The sequence below is a fragment of the Mastomys coucha genome, unplaced genomic scaffold (genome assembly GCF_008632895.1).
Source record: "Mastomys coucha isolate ucsf_1 unplaced genomic scaffold, UCSF_Mcou_1 pScaffold18, whole genome shotgun sequence".
Classification (NCBI taxonomy): Eukaryota; Metazoa; Chordata; class Mammalia; order Rodentia; family Muridae; genus Mastomys; species Mastomys coucha.
The window spans coordinates 108722823-108740254 of NW_022196900.1; the positions used below are offsets into that span (position 1 = coordinate 108722823).

General features: G+C 49.0%; 1 protein-coding gene across 9 annotated transcripts in view; it reads left to right on the forward strand.

Annotated features, from left to right (window-relative positions):
• The window catches only part of LOC116097039 (beta-catenin-interacting protein 1), a 138517-nt gene that overhangs the window by 92975 nt on the left and 28110 nt on the right, over window positions 1-17432 (forward strand). For all 9 annotated transcript variants that reach the window (XM_031379518.1, XM_031379511.1, XM_031379512.1 and 6 more), the window contains one exon: window positions 11806-11928. In XM_031379518.1, the coding sequence (XP_031235378.1) occupies window positions 11806-11928 (123 nt within the window). The remainder of the gene's footprint in view (window positions 1-11805; window positions 11929-17432) is intronic.

Consider the following 17432-nt stretch of genomic DNA (forward strand, 5'->3'; position numbering starts at 1 on the left):
TTATGTGTATGAGTACACTGTAGCTGTACAGATGGCCATGACCCATCATGTGTGTGGCTGCTGTTGGACTCAGGACCTCTGCTAGCCCCGCTAGCTCTGACCCTGCTTGCTCTGGTGTAATTCACTGCAGCTGTCTTCAGATGCACCAGAAGAGGGCGTCCAATCTCATTACAGGTGGTTGTGAGCCACCATGTGGTTGCTGGGATCCAAACTCAGGACCTTCGGAAGAGCAGTCAGTGCTCTTACCCACTGAGCCATCTTGCCAGCCCCCACTGAGCCATCTTGCCAGCCCCATTCATCTGTTGATACCTCTTTTGGGTGGACCTCAGCCAGCACCTATTGATGCTTTGAACGGTGTTTTTGAGTATTCATATTTATGTGGCTGCTTTTTTTTCTTCCCCAGTTGTAAGGCACTAGGGATGTTGTGGTATTTGTTAGTTTATTGAGAAAGTTCCAGCAGTGGCAGAAATATTTTTTGTTTTTTAAAATGTCCCCTCTCCTCCCCTCCTAAACCTCCCCCCGAGACAGAGTTTCTCTGTGTAATCCTGGCTGTCCTGGAACTTGCTCTGTAGACAGGGCTAGAAGATTTATTTTTTATCTTTATTAATGAGTGTGTGTCTGTCTGTCTGTCTGTCTGTGCACGCGCACGCATCCAATGTACACAGCGGGTGCTAAAGGAGGCCAAAAGATAGGTGACATCAAATCCCACAGAGCTGAAGTTACAGGCAGTTGTGAGGTGCCTGAAGTCAGTGCTGGATACTTAACTCAGGTCTTCTACAAAAGCAGCGTGTGTCTCCAGCCTGGGCAGAAACATTCTCATGGCAAAGAGAACCCTTGTCTTTTGCCGTTGCGGGCAGGTCAGCTTTTCCTGTCTCCAAGCCAAGTAGCCTCGATTCCCTCAGCTGTTCTTCAGGTGACTTTGTTTCTCAAGTTTCCACCAGCCAGCCTGCTTTCTTTCTGGGCACCTCCAACGGTGTGAATGTCACCTTTCAGGCTGAGGGTTCGTTCGATGGAGATCCCTCCCTATACCTATCAGTCTCGGTGTGGCTGGCTACCCTTTTCTGTCAGCACGATGCTCTGTTCTGGTGTGAACCATCATCCTTCCTCCATTTCATCCATCTTGCTGCCTGTGACCCTCGCTCTAATTTACTGATTAATCACCACACATCCCATCTATTCAGTCTGGCCTCCTGTCATCTCCAATTTGACAGATGGATTGGAGGGAGCCCAGTGAGGACAGAAAGGTGGCTGGAGGGTGTGTGGTCTGGGTTCCCGTGGGTTCCTGACTCCCATCCTGTCCTCAGTCCTGACATACGGGGAAGCCTCGTCACGTGTTCATGATCTTAGCTGAGTGAGGCAGTGAGGCCCAGGCTCGTGCTTGGCACTGAGCGAGCTGTAGCTAGGTTTTCCTCTCAGCCGTTGCCTGAAGCATCCCTGAGAGCTTGTCCACATGAATCCTGGTCTCTAGAGGCACGGGATCCTGCCGAGGATGTGTTTGCTCTGCGGCAGCAACCATCAGATGGTCCATCTTCGTCTCAGGCTAATCCGTCTTTGTGAGCACCATAGGTTTCTTAAAGCTCTGGCGGAGCTTAGTGCCCCGGGACTCAGAATAACTCAGGCAAAGTGAGTTCCTTTCTTCTTCATATTCTCCTACCTTGGAGTCTGGTTCACCATTACATTGATTCTGTTCTTTCCAGGAAAATAAATGCGCTTCTTGAGAGACCCCATGGCTGAATACGATAGAGAAATTTAATTTTCTGTTTATCAGAAGAGTGTTACATTTATTTTGCAAATAATCCAAGGGCTTGTCAGACCACCAGTCTCCTTGTTAGTATCATAGGAACATGAATAATAAAGGCGAGCGAGGGAAGAAAAACAGGATCCTGATTGTGACCAGGCTTTCTGGCTTTATAGATGTTCATAGCCAGCCTTTGGTAGCACCTAGGGAAGCAGCTGGTCAGGGTTTTGCATCGATAATGAATGTCAGCAGGTTTTCAATACCTCGTGGCCTTTTTGGAACCTCGTGTGATAAAGTTTTTCTATTGTGCGTGAAGGTCAGAGACCAAAACTACACAGGACTTGGAAATGCCGCTGGTCTATTAGTTACTGGCTCAAGACAGTACCCTGCCCTATTTAAATTCAAGACAAATGTGGCGGTGATAGAGGAGGAGGGAAAGGTCAAATCCTGGCCTGTATTTTCTGATAGCACTAAAATAGGAAATGAAGGGAATCGTAGCTTGTGCTCTGTGGGATAACTAGGTTTGTAGTCAGCACTGTAAGACCCTCCCACCTTCCCCATCATAAGCTTGCACACACACTGACACTGAGCCGTTCCCATGTGGTTACTGTCAGGGGATCTGCCCCTTGTGTGTTATGCATTTAATTCTAGAGGAAACTTTGTGTAGGTGCTACAGAGCGGGCTCAGCAGTTAAGAGCACCGGCTGCTTTTGCAGGACACATACCTGGGTTTGGTTTCTGGCACCCACATGGTGGCTCACAGCTATTTTCTATAACTCCAGTTCCCGGGGATCTGACACCCTCCTCTGGTCTCCGAGGGCACCAGGTATGCATGTGGTGCAGATGGGAAGCTGGGACAGATAAGTTGATTCTGAGGAAGCAATTGGGACATTTGGAAACACTGGTTGCAGGGCTTATGTTGTAATCCTTGCCCTGCCCTAAAGCACCCAGGAGCAGCATGCACAGAAAGAAACGGTTGTTAGAAACGGCAGGCTCTGCATGGAGACTCTGTGCTACCTCTCAAGAGACTTAGCAGTCATCCACGAGATGATCGTGAGAAAGGGGACTGAGCCAAAGCAAAGCAGGGAGCTGGTGGTCTCAGCGGCGGGTGATGAGTGAGAGCCAGGGGTGGGTCCCTCCCGAGGTGGCAGTGTTCAGAGGGCTCTCCAAGAGGAGCCCACCCAGTCAGGCTAGGGAGCCTTGCCACTTTCCCCAGGTGGCCTCTGCCCCTGAGTGTCTTGTACCATCTGTGGTTGGGAAGTGTGTGACAGCCACGTAGAGGAGGCCGGGCCAGTGCTGCCGCTGGGTCAGTCTGACTGCCCCAGCCTCCAGGGTGAGGTCACGGACTGTGCCGCCCTGTGGAGGTGCACCAGGCAAGGGCAGCCTTTCTTTCCTGCTGCTCTGTGGTGTTCACAGCAGGGTGGCTCCTTGCCCTCTAAGGTTTGACCTCCCCTGCCCTCCTCTTTAGAAATGAGAGAGTTTTCCAGTTTCTCCCCTTTGCCAGTTCTAGAAACAGACACCTGAGAGAGAGACACTCTTGCCTCAACTCCAGTCTCCCTGACTCCGTTTCATACCTCACACCTTAGTTCCCAGAAACCACTGCTCTGGGAAGAGTCAGCAGTCACTGCCTGAAGCAGGAGCTCAGAGGAAGCTGGATGCCACCTACCTGACTCCCACAGCCTGAGGTGTAACCTACAAGGGGGCAGTCTTATGTGCCCTCTCTGGGTATTCTGGTCTCAGGAGAGAGCCTGTTCTGATCTCGGGGATACTGCAGCTCAGGTGTGACTCCTACTTCATCTCTGCTGGAGGCTGTCCTGGGTCAGGACACAAGGAAAACCTCCCACCAAACTCAGAGAGAGATTTCTGATTTCCTCCACTCCTAAGGCCCGCCTTCCTGCACGCCACCTGTCAGTCACCTTTGGGAACCTCCAGAAAGTGGTGCATGAACTTTTGTTAGCAGCGCTTGGGGTCCAGTGTAGATCAGTACAAGGGCTGTGGTGCCTGTCTTACTTGCTGCAGCCAGTCTCCAGACCCCAGCGCGTCTGCTGCAGAGCATTTATGAGACTGAAGAGCCCTCAGGACACTGCGAACTGTCACTGTATAGGAAGCTCAGATGATAGGAAGGGTCCCAGGCCATCATGGGATTTGTTGTGGTTTCCATTGGTGCCTGCTCTGCTTTGGTAGGACAAATCTAATGTTGAGAAAAACAGATTAGAGACATAACATCTTCAGGTAAGGTCACTGCGCTTGCTGGCTTTTGTGTTCCTGGAAAAGTGTGTGAGTGTGATTGGAAGGCACTTTGAAAAATAAGGATAACCTTTTGTGAGGGTCTTGGTGATGAGGTTTGGTAAGGATAACCTTTTGTGAGGGTCTTAGTGACAAGGTTTGGGCAACTTTTGTTGCTGCTGTCGTAGCTTGGGATAGAGCCCAGGACCTTGTCCATGTCAAATCCCTGCTTTGCCATGGGACACATTCTCACCACAGTGTAAGCGTAAAGAGGTTGCCGAACTGGATGTGGCGGCCCAAGCGTCTCTTTTGGTTTTGGTTTTGTATTTCTCTGTGTAGCCCTGGCTGCCCTGGAACTCTCGCTCTGTAGACCAGGCTGGTCTCAAAACTCAGAGATCCGCTGCCTCTGCCTCTTTACTGCTGGGATTAAAGGCGTGCGCCACCAATGCCTGGCTGTGACACAAGCTTTTAAGCTCAGCATCTGGGAGGGAGAAGCAGGCAGAACTGTGTACTTTGTAGGCCAGCCTGGTCTACATAGTGACTTCTAGGCCAGCCTGGTCTACATAGTGAACTCTGGTCCAAATGCTTGTAAGGCTCACGGGCTTAAGCAACTGAGCTGTCTCCCCAGTCCCTCTTTTGCAGCTTTTCCTCAGTTCCCTCTCTGTCTTATGCAGCAGGAGCCTAGGAGCCATGCCGTAGCTTGATTCAGCTCCTTGCTTCTTCCCGTCTCCTGCCCCAGTAGCCCTGGCATGCTGCCTTCCCTCACCTGCAGGGCCAGGCAGGCACTTCCTGCTTCCTCCCTCACCCCTCTCCTTCGCAGCCTGGGTGGGAGAAGTCCTGCTGGACTCCTGTCACTCCAGCCTCAGTAAGTCTCCAGCGTCCCCTGCAGCTGCCATTTCCTCACGTGAAGGACTCAGTGCAGTGCTTCAGTCTCGGCGAGCCAAACTCACAGAGTCAGCCCTCCCCACCCTGGTGACAGGTTTCAAGCCACGAGCCCCTAGAGGATCAGATCTGGCTCTGCCACATTTGAACACATTATCACCTTGTAGGAAACTGGGCCTCTTATCACGCACTGTCACAAGCCAGTAGATACAATCTCATTTCTCTCCCCTAAACTCTCTGTATAGCTAAAGATGACCTTGAACTCTGGATCCTTTGGCCTCTAACCTTGGGTGCTTTTATTATAGGACCATGTCTGTGTGTGTGTGTGTGTGTTCACACCAGAGGTTAATGTCAGGCATCTTCTTTAATTGCTTTTAACTTTATATATTGAGGCACTTTATATATATATTCATTTTATAGATTTGGTGGGTCTCTCACTAAACCTGGAGGTCTCTCATTCAGCCAGTCCAACTAATCTGCACTCCCCAGAGAGCCCTTGTCCAAGCCTTTGTCCGCACCTGCCAGGGCTGGGATTAGAGGTGGACGCTGTCATACTTTTTATCTGGGTGCTGGGGATCTAACTCCATTCCTCGTGTCTCTGTGGCAAGTCCGTTATCCACCACACCATCTCCCCCCACCTTCTCTGTGCTATTCACTAAGAAGACCAAGTGCTTACTTGTGTGATTTAAGAATGTCTTGTAGATGGGCGTTTTTATGTCTATAAATCACACTGAGTTGGGTGTTTTAAAGTGTACGACTGATTTTAATGTGGAAAGTGATTTTTGAAACTGGGTAGCCCTGGCCACCCTGGAACTCACTCTGTAGACCATGCTGGCCTCCAACTCAGAGGTCCACCTGCCTCTGCCTCCTGAGTGCTGGCATTAAAGGTGTTGAGCAGCCGCTGCCCGGCTCCATTGTAGTTAGTGAGGTGGGTCCAAGTCACCTCTGGAGGAAACGGGTAGACTTTGACTTAGAGGATCTCTGACTGTGGCTGACGCGAACAGCTTGACTCACCCGGGGAAGATGCTTGGGATCTAGTACTTGGAGGGCTTGTATTGTACAACTAGTTAGTTAGCTTGTTCCTTTTAAATATTTGCTTATTTTCATTTTCGTTTCAAAAGGATTTGTTTATGTATGTGAGTACACTGTAGCTGTCGTCAGACACACCAGAAGAGGGCATCAGATCCTATTATAGATGGTTGTGAGCCACCGTGTGGGTCCTAGGAATTGAACTCAGGACCTCTGGAAGAAGAGTCGGTGCTTTTAACCACTGAGCCATCTCTCCAGCCCCGCTTATTTTCATTTTATGAGTGTTTTTTTTTTTTTTTTGCCTACATGTGTGTGAGTGCATCAGTTGTGTGCTGTGTGTGCCCACAGAGGCCTAATGAGGGTGTAGCACTGAGCTGCTTGCCCAGTTCTGGCTTCTAGGGGGAAACTCACTCTGAATCAATTGAGAACACTTTACGATGAGGGGACGGATGTCCTGACCAAGCTTGTGGCTGGGGATAAGATAAACAGCCAGGTGACTTCCTCTCTCCATAAAGGCCCAGCTTCTGCTAAAAGGAGTCCTCTAAAGGTTTCAGAGTGGGATTCTCTTTAACGTGAGTTGTACTTGGTGGAGTTTGAGGAATTGCTGATGGGGGGGGGGTCCGTGGGCTTGTGCCCCCCTGTCCCAAGCGTGGGGGGTGCCCTAAGAAGTCTGGCCCTGCTGCCTTCAGAGCCACTTGAGACAGTTGTTTTGCTACCAGCCTTCAGAGTTAAGGTGGTTACCTCAGTGAGGTAGTTCATCATCCATTCCCAGCGCTGCCTAGCATGTATGAGGTCCTGGTTACCAAACCACCTCTGCAAAAAGAAAGAGAAGGATAAAGGGGCGCACCCTTCCCTGCACCCCACTCCGTGCAGTTCTACCAGGCAGAGCAGAATGGTGTCATGATCCCATCCATTCCTACCCCAGGCCTCCTGCTGCTTCTGACCTCCTCCTCTTTCAAAAATGTTAGTGCTGGCATGGTGGCACGCGCCTTTAATCCCAGCATTCACTGTACCGTTCTGCCTGGAGCTCACGATCAGATCACAAACCCACAGCAAGTGTTTCTCTGGAGGGGGAGATCTTGCTTTGCTCCGCTTGACCGTGGCGTTGGAGCGGGTACATCTGTGTTGGCAGTTGCCTGGGTGTGTTGGTCCTCGCTGTGAAGCTAAGCTACCCCCACAGTGTGCTGGCTCACTGCACCACTGCAGGGGCACTGCGAGCAGAGCTCACATGGTTTGGAGTGTAGATGCAGTTGACGTTTGCGTCCTACCCACGTGTCCTGAGAGCTCAGCACCTAGTAGCTTTCCTCCTGCATAGGAGATGAAAGACTGCCTGCAGCACATGGCCATGAGAAGCTAAGGACCTTTGACACCCCGCTGGCTAGAAGGACCACAGGTGGTCTGAACAGAATTTATCTGCAGAAGCAGACTTAGTCTGAGAGTGTCTTTTAATTTTTCTTCATTTTTTAATTTTTTTAAAAAGAATTATTTTATGTATGTAAATACACCATTGCTGTCTTCAGACACACTGGAAGAGGGCATCAGATCCTATTACAGATGATGGAATTGAACTCAGGACCTCTGGAAGAGCAGTCAGTGCTCTTGACTGCTGAGCCATCTCTCCAGCCCAGTACCTTTTTTTATTTTTACATTTTATACTTAAGGTTGTTATTGGTGTGAGTACGCACCCCAGTACGCACCCCAGTGTGCATGTGGAGGTCAGAGGATAGCTTGCTGTAGTTGGTGCTCTCCTCCACGGTGGGTTTCCAGGCTGAAACTTGGGCTATCAGCCTGAGCAGCGAGTGCTTCTATCTGCTAAACTATGTTGGTGGCCTGAGAGTGTCTCTTCTTTTAAAGGTTTATTTTTATTATTTTAAATTATGTCTCTGTGTGTGTTTGTATGTGGGTGTGTGCTGGGACAGAAAATGCTTTGAACCAAACTCGGGTCCTCTGCAAGAGCAGTACCTGATCCTAATGGCCAAGCCATCTCCCGCCATGAGAGTGTGCCTTCTGCAAGAGCAGTGCCTGATCCTAATGACTGAGCTATCTCCCACCGAGCAGTACCTGATCCTAGTGGCCGAGCCATCTCCCGCCGTGAGAGTGTGCCTTCTGCATTATCAGTTTGGATCTGTGTAGATGTGCTTCTGTCAGCTTTCTGTTGCTGTGAAAAGTGTGAGAAAATCACCCTAAATAAGGAAAGGTGTGCTGGCTTAGAGGTTCAGAGGTCGCCGTCCGTGGTCCCTGTCTTGTTTCTGGGCCTTGCTGAGTGTACCACTGCCTGGGGTATGTCCTGGAGGCCGCTGACCTTCTAGGGCTGTAGGTCTCAACTTTCCCAATGCTGCGACCCTTTAATACAGTTCCTCATGGTGTGGTCACTTCCAGCCATAAAACTTTCGTTATTACCTCATAACTGTAACTTTGCTGTTATGAACTGTACTGTAAATATCTGATGTATCAGCAGGATATCTGACATAACCCCCCCACACACACACACCACACCACATACACACACCACACACACACACCACACACACCACACACACCACACACACACACACACACACACACACACATGTAGGTTGGGAAGCAGAGAGAAAATAGTGAGGACAGGGAGGAAGTGGGGCACAATTCTGTTTGAGGCCACACACCTAAATGATCACCTGGTCTCACCTCCTGAAGGTTCTGCTAACCTCCAGTGGTACCACAGGCTGGTGAGTAAGTTAGAGCGTCCAGGCCTTCAGGGCACACACTCCACAGGCTGGTGAGTAAGTTAGAGCGTCCAGGCCTTCAGGGCACACACTCCACAGGCTGGTGAGCAAGTTAGAGCATCCAGGCCTCCAGGGCACTCGCTCTCTAAATTGTACCAGCCTGTTTTAGTGTTCTGCTTTGGGTTCGGATGTGTGTGTGTGTGTGTGTGTGTGTGTGTGTGTGGTGTGTGCACGCATGTGCGCACGTGTATGGGTGTTACCTGCATGCATTCTGCACACCATGTGTGTGCCTGGTGCCCACACAGAGGATGAGCCACCATGTGGGCGCTGAGAACCAAACCCAGGTCCTCTGCAAGAGCGTCGAATGCTCTGAGAGCGTCGAATGCTCCGAGAGCGAGCGCCGAATGCTCCCAGCTGCTGGGCTGACTCTCCAGTTGCTCTCCTGTTCCAGTGTATTTGGGGAAAGAAGGAACCAGCTAGAGACTTTAGGGCATCCCTTATGTGTGACAAGTCTCACTGCGCAGCCCTTGGGATCCTCTTGCCTCTGCCTCTGGAGTCTGCAGACGATTGTGGGCGAGTGCCGCTGTACCTAAGTAGGGATTTAGAACATAGTCGCCAGTACTTTTCCACCCTAAGCATCTTAACGGGGGCTGCAGATACCCTTTAGTAACTAGGGGATGGGCTAGAGGTTCTTTTCTAATCAAGACATAATTTCAAGCATGCACACCCGAGCACCTGCTGCCACCTGGTGGCAGTATCCCAGGGATGGCAAGGGCCTTCTGATGGACCAAGATTCAGTTTGTCATGCCGGGCAATGGTGGCGCATGCCTTTAGTCCCAGCACTTGGGAGGTAGAGGCAGGCTGATTTCTGAGTTCGAGGCCAGCCTGGTCTACAGAGTGAGTTCCAGGACAGCTAGAGCTATACAGAGAAACCCTGTCTCCAAAAAAAAAAAAAAAAAAGATTGGATTTTATAGGTTCAATTATAGTTGAAATGTATTAAAGATTGTTGAAACTTACAGTATGGGCAGCATAGGTATTCTGATATAGGAAGCATGCCTCAAATCCTTACTTTCAGCCGATGGATTGCTACCCATTAAAAGATGTACACAGAAGAGGAAGATGTGTCTCATGATTGCTGTCAGGGACTCTGTGGCACGTGATGGATCTGAAATCGACCCGGCAGAATCTCTTGCTTATGTGACTTGGGCAGGAGAGCAGCCTTCTTTCACCAGAGTGAGGATGTGCTGAGATAAATCTCTTATTTGAGGTTAACCCTGAGGTTCACTGTTCTTACTGATTGTTTCTGTTTTTCTGAGACAGGGTTTCTCTGTGTAGCCCTGGCTATATTAGAACTTGCTCTGTAGACCCAGCTGACCTCGAACTCAGAAATCCACCTGCCTCTGCCTCACAAGTATTGATTAAGGCATGCACTACCACCGCCCCACATTCATAGATTCTAAAATCAAGTTTCTAATCATTAAGATCTGTAATTACCAAAAACAAAAACAAAACAAAACAAAAAAAGATCTGTAATCACAAAGATCATTTTTGCCTGAAAGTAACACCAGAAAACACACACTAACAGGTGGATCGCTAGGAGTGTGGCCAGCTTTGATGCTCTGGATGCAGTGGAGTGAGGGCCTAGGGCTGCGCCATGGCCCATGTGATCCTCCTAGGGCTGTGCTATGGCCCATGTGGTCCTCCTAGGGCTGTGCCATAGCCCATGTGGTCCTCGACTTTTAGCCCATAATCTTCTGAAGGGGGATTACGGAAACATCAGTCACTTGTTTCTATGAATGTTTCATAATGCAAATTGAATGTGATGAAATATTAAAAATATCATTCATTAATTATTGAAAAGTTCAGCCTCTGGAAATGGCCATATCTCTTCTTATACTGCCAGCTTAAAGGAGCAGTTGAGAAATTTTGAATTATAAAATTTGAATCCTGGGATGGTGGTGAAATGAATCGCCACAAAGTTATTTTCTCTTCTGAAATTTGTTAAGCATTTTCAGCTGTAGCCTTTTTGTTATGGCGAGCCTGCCTATTCTGTGTTAGGACAGTGCAGGTGACCCACACTTCAGTATGCTTAATAGTTTTATATCCCTGTGGTGCTGGGAGAAGCAAGATAACATCATTTAAAACTAAGAGTTAGGGGCTGGTGAAATGGCTCAGGGGGTAAGAGCACTGACTGATCTAACGAAGGTCCTGAGTTCAAATCCCAGCAACCACATGGTGGCTCACAACCATCTGTAATGAGATCTGATGCCGTCTTCTGGTGCATCTGATGATAGCAACACTGTACTTATTAGATAAAACTAAGAGTTTTATGGACCCAAGTGTTGGAATAAAATTCAATTTTATTTTATTATGCGTGTAATTTTATTAGTAGAACAAAGCATTGATACAAGTTTGTATCAAATGTTACTATTAGTTACAAACCGAATTAATAGTTTGCCTTGTAAAATGGGAGATTGGAGTGGGTTTCAGTGGTGTACAGCTGTGATCCCAGCAGCTTGGGAGGCGGAAGCAGGAAGGTTGAATTTGAAGCCAGCCTGGGCTATATAGCTAAGAGGGAGGGGAGGGAGACAGATAGAGGGGGAGGGAGACAGAGGTGGAGAGATCCCTAAAACTAGAGGTTGGCAGGATGTATCTGAGTCCTCATTGTGAGCAGTTTGTCTCGACTGATTCCCCTGAGTTGTCCCAGCTTCCTTCCGAGTGTGGGTTACATAAAAAGACACTGGGGTCTCATCAGTGGGTGAATCACCCATCCATAGTAGAGGTGCCCTCTGTTCCCTGAACCCTTTGATAGAAGGCCAGCTCATGCTGCTATGAGCCTTACTCAATTCTGTCAACGCCAGCAGGCATCCCTGCTACTGTGCCATCCCATCCTGCCACCGCCGTGGGGATGGAGCTGGTCCTCCTGAGTCTGCTCTGTCAGAGCTCCCATCCCAGGAGTCTCTTGTGGAGGGAAGGAGTCAATTTTTATATTCATGATCTGGGTTAGATTTTACGTGGGGCACTCTGTAATCAAGCCACCATTCACCCTTTTCAGATGATTAGTCCCTTTGTCCTCATCGATTTATTCATGTGCCTGTGGCTTTGCTTTCGTGTGTGTGCCCGCACTTGTGCAGAACCCAGACGATACGTTTGTCCTCAAAGGCAGCAGAGAGCTGAAGCTGCGATCCGAATCTTACCAGTGTTTCCCTTTTTCTCCCAATGCAGTTAACAAGCACAAGCCATGGCTCGAACCCACCTACCACGGGATAGTCACCGAGAATGACAACGCGGTGCTGCTCGACCCCCCGCTCATCGCCCTGGATAAAGATTCACCGCTGCGCTTTGCAGGTACGGAGGCCGGCTGTCCACTGTCCGCAAGCCTGGCCAGGATAGGAAGCAGCTTAGGTCTGGCTGGATGACGGGACCTCTTCAGGAAGTGCTCTGGTAGCTGTGGCAGCTTGTAGCTCCAGGCACCATGTGTTCTCCGTGTAAGAGTTGAGGTAGCCGACAGTAAGCCGTGCTGCTGGTCGGTGGGGGAAATGCTTAACCTAATTACATCATTATGTGCTCTGCCTTGTGCAGATAGGCAGACGCTGTCTAGACACAGGCATCGCAGACCAAGCACGCATGGACTACGTGAACGCTGCTCAGGACAGAGTTGGTGTGGTGGGCCTGGGGACCTGCGCTCTGTTCACTTACGTCCCGGTGTTCAAATGCTTGTCTCATGTCACTCCGGCAATTCTTAGTTCCTTGTGGTCACCTGCACAGACTTCAGGAACCTTGAGCAGTCTTTGTGGGGGAATAACTTTTGGCCTAGATTTATTTACTTTTTTTTTCCAATCTTTAAATTTTTTTATTTAACTAAGTCTTTTTCTATAGTTTTATTTATGTATATGAGTGTTTTGCCTGCACGTATATGTGTGCACCATGTGAATGTCTGGTGTCCACAGAGGTCATAAGAGAGAGTCATATACCTTGGAACCAGAGCTGTGGATACTGGGAATCGAACCCAGGTCCTTTGCAGAGGCAGCAAGTGCTCTTAAACATTGAGCCGTCTCTCCAAGTCTCTTTCTGTGGTTTAAAATCATGTATGTGTTGTGTTATGTAAGGAGTATCCATTGCATACTGAACACATTGTCAGTTTGTATTTGTTTATTTTTTACAGGCATGTATCACCATGCCCAAGCATGTATCACCATGCCCAAGCATGTGTCACCATGCCCGGGCATGTGTCACCATGCCCAAGCATGTGTCACCATGCCCGGGCATGTGTCACCATGCCCGGGCATGTGTCACCATGCCCGGGCATGTGTCACCATGCCCGGGCATGGGTCACCATGCCCGGGCATGGGTCACCATGCCCGGGCATGGGTCACCATGCCCAATTTAATGAATTTGCTTTTTTCCCCTTTTCGGGTGTTTTGCCTGCATGTGCCTTTGATGTGCATGCAGCACCCAAGGAGACCAGAAGAGGGCATCAGATTCCCTGGAACTGGAGTTAATGGTGGTGAGTGATCTTGTGGGTGCTGGGAACCAAACCCTGGTCCTCTGGGAGAGCAGCCAGTGCTGTGTCCACTGAGTCATCTCTTCAGACCCATGTTTTAGTGAGATTGCCCAGGATATGTTGTCCATGGGTTTCTATGCATTCCTGCATTTTAAGAAGTGATTTAGAAGCTTGGGGAGACAGCTCAGCAGTTAAAACCACCTGCTGCCCTTGTCGAGGACCAGGGTTCAACTCCTAGGACCCACACGGTGGGTCAGAACTGAAACTTTAGTTCCAGGAAATACAATGTTCTCTTCTGACCTCTGTGGGCACCAGGAATGCACATGGTGGTACACAGACACACATGTAGGCGGAAACACTCATACATAAAAATACAAAGTTTTGTATTTTTGTATAATAGTTTTGTAATAAAATAAGAATAAATGTTTTAAAAGGAAAGTAGTAACTCAGGCTGGGCATGTACTTGCCTGGCAGTACAAACCTTGTGTTCCCAGCTCAGACCCATGTCACACGCTGAGGTGGTACACGCTTTTCGTCCCCTCAGCGTTTGTGAGGTGGAAGCAGAGGGATTACACAGTCAGGCTCATCCTCTGCGACATAGTCAGTCTGATGAAGGCCAGCCTGAGCTACATGAGGCCCTCTCTTGAAACACAAGGAGGCAAACAATGACTGTGGCCCAGGATTCTGGGGTCACTGCCGCCAGCCTTGATTTACAAAGCGCCAGCTGTGTTGAGTCTGTGGCACTCAGAACCCACTGCAGAGCTAATAATGCATTCGCTCTTAAGCATCAAGAATAGATTCCAGGCACTCTTCCAAGTGCTTTATAAATAAAAATTTGTATTTAATTCTCCACCACTTGAAGTAAGGATGCTTTCTGCCAGCCCCATTTTAAAGAGAGGAACTAGGAGCTGGAGAGATGGCTTGGTGGTTAAGAGCACTGGCTGCTCTTCAGAGGACCAAAGTTTGTTCTCAGCACCCACGTGGTGGCTAATGACCACCAGCTATAACTGCAGTTCCTAGGGATCTGATGCTTGTTTTCAGCCTCCATGGGTACCAGGCACACATATGGTGCACTGACTTATATGCAAAGAAACACCACACATACATAAGAATAAAGAAGTATTTTTGTTTTGTTTTTTAAGCAAGGTTTCTCTGGGCAGCCCCTGACTATCTTGGAATTCCTCTGTAGACCAGGCTGGCCTTGAACTCAGAGATCCACCTGCCACCTGAATGCTGGGATTAAAGGCATGTGCCACCACAGCCACCTTTACCCCTCTGTTTCATCATCTTACTACATAGCCCTGGCTGTCCTGGAACTCACTCTGTAGACCAGGCTGGTCTTGAACTCAGAGATCCACCTGCCACTGCCTCATGAGTGCTGGAATTAAAGACATGAGCCATCACACCCAGCAATAGATGTAATGTTAATGTTTATGCTTAAATTTAATATTCTGTGGGAAATACGTGTCTATCTTTTTACATAAGTTGTTATCCAATTCCCTCACACTTCAGATTATTTTTGTGTTGAGCAAGGCTTGTTCTGGAGACTTATTCTGAGGGTGTTTTCACAGTGGTACTGAGTCTGCTGTGGTGACAAGATTGGAGATGGCTTGTGGGGTGGCAGCTCCCTCGAAGTGAAGTGACAGTGTCCCAGCTTGTCCTGGGCTCTTTGTGGCCACCTGTCCTTGGCTTCCAGTCTCACTGAGCCATCCCTGGTGGGGAAACTGGTTCAGAGTGTGTCAGCTGCATGCCATCGGGAATGGTGTGCTCATCCATTTCTCTCCCTAACGCCCTGGCTAGTTCAGTGTATGGGACACACCAGCACTCCATACGTGTATGCGAAAGGACAGATGAGTTTGTCTAAGGCCGCAAGCTTTACTAAGTATGTTGCCTTTGAACCAGGCCCTCTGGCTGCAGCTCGCCAAGACGTGACATTTCGAAGTTGAGAACAGTCTTCTCTGTGTTCCCAACCCTCATGGGGTGTGTGTAGGTAAGCACTGAGCTCACTTGACAGAGCTGTGAAGCAGACACATTTGTGGGATTAAGCATTCTGTCCCCGACGCCCAATGTCAGATGTTCAGGGAACACACTGCCAAGCCTGGATTGTTTTTGTTTTCTTGGAGGGAACTAAGTTGGTGCGATGTAAGAAAATGTGCCAGGAAGTTTGTTGAGGGTATCCGCTGCAGGTGTCCCCCTCCATAGATGAGTCTGAAGCGGTGACTCCCTCTCTCTGCCTTCATTCTTACATTTTTCAGGATTTATTATTATTATTATTATTATTATTATTATTAGCATTATTATTAGCATTATTATTATGTTTCTGGCTGTTCTCAAGTCTCTTTCTTTGGTCTATAGTCAAGTGTGAACATTTTGCCTACCTGCATATATGTACACCACTTGGTGTCTGGTGCCCTCAGAGGATAGGAGAGGGTATCAGATCCCTGGAAATAAAGCTGCAGACGTTTGGGAGCCACCACGTTGATGCTTAGAACTAATTTTGAGTCTTTTGTAAGAGCAGGCCAGTGCTCTTTTTTTTTTTTTTTAAGATTTATTTATTTATTTTATGTATGTGAGTACACTGTAGCTGTACATATGGTTGTGAGCCTTCATGTGGTTGTTGAGAATTGAATTTAGGACCTCTGCTCACTCCAGTCAACCCTGCTTGCTTCAGTCAGCCCCGCTCACTCAGGCCCTGCTTGCTCTGGCCTTCAGAAGCACTAGAAAAGGGCATCAGATCTCATTACGGGTAGTTGTGAGCCACCATGTGGTTGCTGGGATTTGAACTCAGGACCTTCCAAAGAGCAGTCAGTGCTCTTACCCACTGAACCATCTCATTAGCCCTAGGCCAGTGCTCTTAACTTTTTTTTTTTTAATTTTGTATCTATGTATATGAGTACATGGTAGTTATCTTCAGACACACCAGAAGAGGGCATTGGATCCCATTACAGATGGTTGTGAGCCACCATGTGGTTGCTGGGAATTGAACTCAGGACCTCTGGAAGAGCAGTCAGTGCTCTTAACCCGCTGAGCCATCTCTCCAGCCCCCACTTTTAACTTCTGAGTCATCGCCAGCCCACATTCTTCTGTTCTATTAAACACCTTTTACTTCACAAGTAGCTTATAGTCAATTTCCAGAAGTTCAGAAATTATGACTGGTGAGGCAGAAATGCGAATGTGAAAAGCCTTTCTTTGTGGAGCCTAACAGATCCAAGTGCCGGTGATTTTGAGCACAGACAGGAAGGCTCCGGGCACGGGGCAGCATGAGTCCCCATGGGTCACTGTCAGCTTCCTAAGATAGCCATTGGGATGTAGCTCGATAAAGCACTTGTCAAGTGAGTCCCAGGCTCTGGTTCAATCCCGAACAAGAAGGCTGTCCCATAAGAGTAGTTCTGCTGCTATTTATAAGTCCCTATGCAAAAGGATTCTCTAGTCTGTGCTGATGGAAGAAAATTATAGGAAAGGAAGACAGGGTGAGCCATAGTTCCTCAGAGCTGTGATGGCAGCCAGTTGATCCTAGGACTGCTTCAACCAGACCTCGGGCAGTTCCCATCTCCTGCAAGTAGCCACGGTGCTTGAAGGGCGAGTGGGTTATGCGACTGACTTTGGGCTCAGGCTGGCAATGCAGGGCTCAGAGCCAGGTGAAAGGCAAGCAGCATGGGCCGGAAGTCCTTGCCGAGAGAGTATCCAGGCCGCTTACCCTCATGCCCACTCTAAATAGTCATTTTTTTCTTAATGTCCTCTCCCTCCCCCCACTCCCCCCGCTGAGCACTGGTCCACGCCTGGTCACCTACCGCTCCATCTAGTATGTGCACAAGCTGAGCTAGGCTGGCAGTTGAACATGGTGGCTGACAAAGGGGATGGAATGTGTGGTCCCTTCCCACCTGACAAGGTGGCTCTGCCGTGAGACCATGTGGTCTTTTTTCCTGTCTGAGCTGCCCTGGTTTCTGGCTGCTCTCAAGCCTCCTCTCTGCCTCACAGTTCAGCCAGTCCTCTTACACTAGCTAGAACGGATTCTGTCGCTTGCATATTCAGAAGCCCAAAGCTGGCATTGCTGACTTCCATGAAGAGTGGGGAGACAGTTGGAGCCTGAGAGCAGGAGCCCCCATGGCTTGGAGGCTGCCCAAAGAGGGGTCGTGTACCCTCCAGGAAGGGAGGGGCCCTGGAAGGAAGGGGGCCAGTCTGAAACTACTTCTATGTAACTTTGGATGGTGGGAAGTGAAATCTAGATTCTGTTGGGTTTCTCTCTCTCTCTCTGTCTCTCTGTCTCTCTCTCTCTCCCTCCCTCCTTCCCCCTCCTTCCCTCCTTTCCCCCTCCCTCCCTCTCTCCCTCCCCCTCCCTCCCTCCTTC